Source organism: Mesitornis unicolor, unplaced genomic scaffold, assembly GCF_000695765.1.
Source record: "Mesitornis unicolor isolate BGI_N332 unplaced genomic scaffold, ASM69576v1 scaffold2682, whole genome shotgun sequence".
NCBI lineage: Eukaryota > Metazoa > Chordata > Aves > Mesitornithiformes > Mesitornithidae > Mesitornis > Mesitornis unicolor.
The window spans coordinates 1-7,688 of NW_010168326.1; the positions used below are offsets into that span (position 1 = coordinate 1).

Below are 7,688 nucleotides of genomic sequence, written 5' to 3' on the forward strand. Positions count from 1 at the left end.
CCACTGCAGGTCTCCTCCGATGGTTATGGAATTTCCGGCTCTCTCCCTCGTTTTTTTTTTCGGGATGAGGTGCTTCAGGGCTTAGCTTAAGTTGCGGTTGGGGCCGGCCAAGCCCAGCTGGGCAGGGCTGGGGCCGCGCCACCCACACCTGGGTCCACGCTGGTCAGGGCCGGTGCCAGAGAGAGAGCGAGGCATGCCCTGCGCCCCCCTTAAATACATGAATTCACAGGGGCGCTGATTGGCTTGGCCTTGGTCAGAGGTGGGTCTGACAAAGGCAAAGGGGGAGCTTTTCAGGTGGCTTAAAGGGCCATCTCCATAGCCCTTCCCCTGTTACCAAAGACACAACCAAAAAACCACCTCACAGAAAACTCAATACAAGGGATGCTACAATTTTTACTTCTTTGAAAAACTGGAGTCAGTCTAGTGGAGGGCCACCAAGATGATTACATGGTTGAGGAACTTGACTTATGAAGAAAATTTGAAGGAATTTGTTTTGTTTTACCTAAGAAAGGCTTGGAGGAATCTAGTCACAGTCCTCCAGTAAATAAAAGAGTTATAGAGAAGATGAAGGTTATTCTTTTCACCTCCTTTTTATACACATAACTTTGTGCCATTGTTTGTTTAAATGTGCCATAATACTTAATCTTTAGGATGAAAATGGATTGTTGAGTTCTTGCTATCATAGTTAAGGAAAGCTCAAGCTAAAATAGTTGTGCAGACTGTTGTGAACTATGGCTACTGGTACCTGTGCTTGTTGCTCTATTTTTTCTGCATGTCATTTGCATTATTATTCTTCGGCTTACTTTTGCCATACTCACTTAACCAGGTCTCTGCTAATACTTAATAAAACATGTACAGCTATCTTCCCTGTTTTGGAGAAGGATTATTTGGAGCGAAAAGAACACTGAACATGAGGGTAGGGAGAACTTTTAGATGTTTGGTATTACAGACACAGACTGTAGCCAAAATACTGTGCTTTGCGCTGTCCTGTGCAAGAAGTTACTCACATTAAACCTAAACTTCCTTTTGTCAGGGATGTGGTTATACCTGCTGCATGATTTGGGACTACTTTTTTTTTTCTTTTCCTCTGTCTAGTTGGGTAAATTGGCATTTCACATGCTCCTTTTGTGCTGTTTGTCTTACCTGTGTGGCACATAGGACACAGTGAGAAGCAGAGGCATTTTTTTCCCCCATCCTCAAAGACATTAGGCACTGAATTCCTTTCCATGTCAGTAAATAGAGTTCTTGAATGTGAATAGATGGAGTAAAAGGTTTAGCATTACGTATTGTCACATTAGTGGCCTTATTTTCTGCTGACCTCATTCATAACTAGCTGACCTGTGTTTGCTTGAAGTTTTCCAAAATAACACAGCATGAACAGATGCCAATCATAGATTTTTCATCTGTGACTGTTAGGATTTGACACAGCTGTAAAACATTGAAAGCAGAGACATTTGGCATAGATAGATAACCTTAGCTGTCATTGCTGCTACTCTCTATGCATGTGTCTATATGCTCTCATGTATACATATGTTTACATCTGCAGAAATGGAGTGCAATTTGGTTGGAATTTTCTTCGCATACTATTGCTATTTATGTTACAGCATCAGTGTATTACATGTTTTGTGAAAGGAAAACAAAAAAATAGCTAAATACTTGTATTTTCAACTCTTAAGAGATCCTTTTTGAAAGAAAAAATCAGGGGTTAAGGATGGGGAGCGGCTTCAGGGAGACAAATTGAAAGGTACTGTTTCGTAAAGTAGGCTTTACATTTAGCATTTTTGGTGCCTTACAAGATTCTTTCTTTTTCTCATTGAGATTTTTAGAGGTAGTAGAAGCCCTAAGGAACATTTGAAGAACAGCAGTGAAGCATAAACAGACATTTAGGGAACTTATTTCCAAGAGAAAGCCTATGATGTTAGGAAAAAATTAAGGTGTCTATTTAAAAATTCTATCAGTGGATTGACAATACTGACTAAATTTAAGCTTAAGAGTCAACTTCTGAACAGCTGACATGGATATAAAATGAGGATAAATCTAGAAAGTAATCAAAATTTAAGGTGGAGGAGCAGAACAACACAAACAGTGTCACAGTCACATCCTATGTTGGCCACATTATATATTCTAGACCAGTCCCACTGTGCTGACAAAAAAATCTATAATAGGAATTTGTGCCCTAGTTGTTGGGCACAAATGTATGATAACTAGAACACTAAGGATAGGGAGAACTGTGAATAATTGCAACTTCCCCCAAAATGGAAATAGAATGGTGCTGTAATAGAAGTGAGCCCTCAAACAAAAATGGCACAGGGATTTGTGAGTGACTGCATGAAGCCATGTCAGTAAGGAATATCAGGCATAGGTTCTTCATTGGCTGTTTCATTCAGAAATGAATTCCAGAGGTTTTCCACAATTTTACTTGACAACTGGGAAGCATTCAGGCCTGAGTTCATAGCAGGCATGTTGCTTTTGTATTTGCAGTGAATCTAAATGAACGTAGATGTGTTACGCAGTTTGACATCATCTTTCTTCCTACACACATCTGCAACTGCTGCTGCTCTCCAGACAGCACCAGCCACAGCAGCATGTGGCTGAGGACACCCTCCCACCAGTACATTACCTTTGAGGCTGGTGGGATAGGAGCTCATTTCTTCCGTTATGGATAATTGAGATAAAAAAGGAAATGACCTTGCAAAAACGCCCCATAGCAGCACAGAGCAGTTAAATGTTATTTTCAAAATAAAACATTCAGTTAAAGTGGGAGCAGGGAATTTGCAGACATTTGTGTTTTTTCATCAGAAGATCTGAAAAAAATTTTGTTGTGGATGAGGCATAAATGTTGTGTGGGCTGGAACTGTACAACTGATTCACTTGGAATTTTGTAGCAGTGCAGTGCTGCATTTGGTGAAGTAGCTCAACCCTGGAATTAAGTTAGTTTTTGTACTGCTGTACAGCTATTAAATGTGGGTGTGATTTATTCCATCAAAATATTTAAAATTATTTGACCTATGGTGTGATATGCCACCAGTTGTGTTGGCATAGAATTGTGTTGTGTTGGAAGAGATTTTTTCCATGTAAGAGTAGTTATATTTGTACAGAGCCAATATAATCACAGTCATACTAGTGGAAGAACAGTCATGGTATTCCTCTAATTTTGCTGTAAGCAAAACTGCAGCTTGTGTAGGGAGGCCCATATGTATCAGTAGAAATGAATGTGCTTTTACTGTGACCCATCTCATTGACTGAGGGATTTAATGCATGTTTGTTGCTTCCTGTTGTTGAAGATGTCGAAGAACCCAACACGCAGAGGCTTCTTTCTCAACCAGTTATTGTGTCTTCCAAGTTGCAAATCCCTGGCCTACCCTTGCGCTGGGAACAGCAGAGCAAGCTCCTTCCAAGTGTAGCTGGGATCCCAGCCAGCAAAGTTTCCAAGTGGAGTACAGATGAGGTAGGTTTCCCCTGTACCTTCTGTCTCACTGCCACTGCCCTTTAAGTCTTGGTTGATTCAGAGCTTTAAACTGACCCCATAAATTAAAGATAATACATTGGTACGCAGAGTCAGCCAGGCCTAATGTTACAGATCCCCAAAAGGTGCACAGTAGTAACATCTAGCACTGACACAGACATTTTGGACGAATGGTTTAGGGGTCAGCATGGACCAAGGAACTATTCCTGGTGCATAGTTTTGTTGTGGCACACTGTTTTGGAGGGTGAGAATATAGTGCAGAGGAACAGTATGGATGTGGTCAGCTCATGACACTTGATTACAAGATCAGAGCCCTCCCACTGTTCAAGTATGTAATAGTGCTTGGACAGCCAGGGTCTAGTCCCTGCTTTACTTGCAGTAGTACCTATGACTAAGGGAGCTTTCCGCAGCTAGGCTGGTTGGATCTCCTCTAATCAGAGGAAAAAAGCAGCATGGACTTTGAAAAAGGATTTGCTAATCTTTATGCTACAAAGAATAAAGAAGAGGAAGGCAGCCACCATTTTATTTTGTGAGAGGTGCTTCACCAAGAGGAGAAGATTCATGGTTCTGGATCTGCATGGATAGAATAGCCTGAGTAATTTTGAGGGAGTAGTTGTATCTCACTCTTAGATGTCCCATGGACAAGAGTGGCATGTGCTCTTTTAGTTTGCAGATTTTGTGAATCCTGTCCTTAAACACCCAGCTGCATGACTCCACACATTTATAGAAGAAGGTGGAATACCTAATATGAGGCTGTAGAAACAATAGCTAAAAATCTTTGCTTTAATGGTTGTCAGCCTTTAAGACTATTTTGAGAAAACATCAGTCTTACTAAATCTGTTTTTGTATACTTTGGTGGCAGGTCTCTGAATTTATACGGAGTTTACCAGGATGTGAAGAACATGGCAAGGTGTTTAAAGATGAGGTGGGTGAATATTATTTCAGAAAGACACAGTTCAAAGCTTGATGCAAAGATTAATTTTATGTCATAATTAAAAATACATATAAAGTAGTATGTTGAAGCATATGTTTAAAGTCAGATGCAGATGTGTGGAAGATTAGATTGGTTGCAGGTCATGGGGAGTGAGAAGGAAGTAAAGAAGGCAAAACTAGCAAAGTGTCAGCCAGGTCTCTCATGCTTCTCTAGCTTTGTTACTGCAACTGAAGTTACTTAGTACTGATCACACTTAGGTCTTGATGTTCTTCCTCTTGATAGAGCCAATTTATTAATGTGATTTGAGTGAGCAGGAAGTGAGAAGATCTAAAGGCTTATGATGAGGTTCAAAGGAGTGCGTGCTCACTTTGTGAGCATGCCAGGCATGCATTTCTGGTATCCAAGAAGATTGTTGTGCCAAAGTTGTCATTAGGAAGGGATAGGGCTTTTAGGTGCAATAGGCCTTTATAAGCTTATTCTTTTCCGCTCAGAGGTTTGTTACTTCTTTTAATGCTTAGTTTCAAGAAAGCTGTTTGATCACAAATTGCTAGAGTGAGTAGTTCAGGTGCTTATCCCAGCCAGACTACCTGAATGAGCAGTCTGGTACTGTAATACCCAAGTCAACCAGCCTTTCAATTGAAGAATATTTGTGGTACTTAGACTTGAGAAGGCACCTGCTGAGAAAAATGCATACAGATGGTCCTGCTAATCTCCTATGACAAAGCTTTCCAGGCTGTGCTGTAGGTTGTGGTGACTATTACAGCTGCATATCAAAGGGCTGACAGGCTGCACCTCTGGGCATTTTGCACTTGCCCAGATGTTCAGCATTTTACAGTTGCAGCAGGTATGCAGGCCTAGGTCATCCCCTGTGTCACTTAGGGTGTCTCACCAATGAATCTGAGATAAATAAAAGCTGGCATGTTGCTGATCAAGTCAGCAGGTGGGACGACCCAGAGAGATGGATGAATCCTAAACACTTTCATTCTCAGAGGCGTAAGAAAATACGTTCCCCCTTTAGGATTCAGCCTCTCAGGCTTTGTCCATGAATAGTAAATTAAACCTCTCGCAGTGAGGCCAGCCGACATGGACTGACAAGCATCGGCAGATCTTTCAGTAGGTGGAAGGTGCTGGTTCAAACTTCTGCTGTCTAAATGAACCCTCATTCTGCTTATATTAAGATGTTGCAAAAAGCTGGGCGCCCCCACATTCCCACACTTCTGTTTCTGAGCCCACTCAGTCTGGCTTTGTGCACAAAATGAGTAGGAAGTAGCTGCGGTAAGTGCATGATGCTGTTCTCACTGCGGTGTTTCTTGACTTACAGTGGTGGGGTGTACCTTGCACACTTCCTCTGCAGCATGTCTGATTCAGCAAGTTTGTCTTCTCCTCTTACAGGAACTTAATTACACTGGTTTTATCTTACATTATTATCTCTCAGCCTAAGCAATGCTCCTGATTTAACCACAGTTGGCTTTTAGGCCTAGTCATCCTGCTTATGTTACTAAGAACTTACTGTAGGCACCTAAGTGGCCTGAAGTTAACACAAAAAGTGTTGGTCCCATTGAAGCCCTTGGAAGGGAGGGCCTTGGTGGCTCTTCATGTTTGGATTTAGCACTCCTTGCTGACAGAGTGATTTGCTACAGGAGATTATTAACTGGTAACATTTCTTAAAATAGCAACACTACAAAGCTGACAGAAAAAATACTCAGAATTTTCAAAGTTGTGTTTGTGTCAAAGAGGCAGTTTTATGTAGCCTGGCCCCTGTTTACATCTGGGACCAAATTAATTTTAATTTGCTATTAGATGAACAGAAAGGAGTGGCCTGAAGGGATTTCCATTTCTGTATCTGGGAGTGAAATCCAGAAACTTTCTTACAAAGCCTTACATAAAAGGAGCAGCTAAGATGTTAAAAGGCATTACTGTACTGCAGTGCAGTTGAATTCTATTTCATTTACCCATTTTACTTTTCAGTAGCTTTTACCTTATACTGTCAATATGAAAATAAGAACTGGTTGGCTAAAAATGAGCCAGACAGTTATTTTCAAGCAGAAAAATCATCATCCTGTTCTTTTGGACTAGCTGATCTGTCTGAAAGATTGAAATCAAAGCTATCGTGAAAGCATTTGAAAGTGTTTGTATTCAGCTATCCCTTTACGCTGCCTGAAATTGCTGGCAATTTTCTTTTCATGTTTTCTGAAACATCTGTACTGCTGCACTGTCAGACCTATTAATAGCTTTGTGTGTTTTTTCTTTTAAAGCAAATTGATGGAGAAGCATTTCTGCTAATGACCCAATCAGACATAGTCAAAATAATGAGCATTAAACTGGGACCGGCCCTAAAAATCTTTAATTCCATTCTGATGTTCAAAGCTGCAGAGAAAAACTCACACAATGAACTTTGAAGATAATGGAAAAAGTGTACAATCCAGTTTTCTCCACTGGAGCTCATGTTTTATTCAAAGCACAAAGACTCGCTAGCACTGTTGAGTGAGGACTGTCAGAAAGGAAGAAACATACGTTCAGCACTGGTGGACTATTTATATTTTCCTGGAGCCAGTACACATCTCAATCCTTCTGGGAAGTGTTCAAGCTTTTGAGAAGGTACTGTGCAACAACCGAGTCAGCTACTCTTATTTACCTTATCTTATAATGACGCTAATTCTCCTTGGATGGTTAGGATCCCTAACTTTCTCTGGACATCAAGAAAACCAACATCAGTTATTTATGCTGTATTATATAAGGAAACGTTAATATTTTCTAAGAATTCTTGAATTCTACTTCATGTACCCATTTTACTTTTCAGAAGCTTTTACTTCATACTATGAAAATAAAAACTGATTAGCCAAAAATTAGGCTACAGGTAGCCAGATGAGACTGTTATGGCTAATACGTATTTGTGCCATAGTTTAAAAATTAAACACTTAACGTTACATACGTGACACTTTATGCTACTGCATATAACTTAACAGATTATAAAACTGTCTGTTTGAGTGTAACAAAACAAAAGAAACCTTGCTGGGGTTGAAATTATAATGCTTTTTTGATAACTGAATGTTTTTACTTTTGCACGATTACAAAAATGTTACGTGAGTTTTTCCACCAGCATCTTTAATGTATTTTAACCAAAAGATCAGCATAGAGAAGGCTGCAACTGAAAAATAAAGTTTGACTTCATAGAAGACTAATCATTTATGCTGCACAGCAGAGTCCCACCTGTGGGAGCCTCCTTCTGCATATGAAGGAAAATACATGTATTTTGAGGTAAGGATATTAGCAAAAAAAGAAAACATA

The 7,688-nt window shown here is 40.2% G+C and overlaps 1 protein-coding gene across 1 annotated transcript; it reads left to right on the forward strand.

Annotated features, from left to right (window-relative positions):
- Positions 1-3,247: 3,247 nt before the first annotated feature.
- On the forward strand, positions 3,248-7,398 carry LOC104536376 (lethal(3)malignant brain tumor-like protein 3; the record flags this gene model as incomplete). Its single annotated transcript, XM_010178960.1, has 3 exons — positions 3,248-3,448; positions 4,329-4,391; positions 6,656-7,398. Coding segments are annotated over 3 exons (408 nt in total), but the record flags the coding sequence as incomplete, so codon positions are not given.
- Positions 7,399-7,688: the final 290 nt, after the last annotated feature.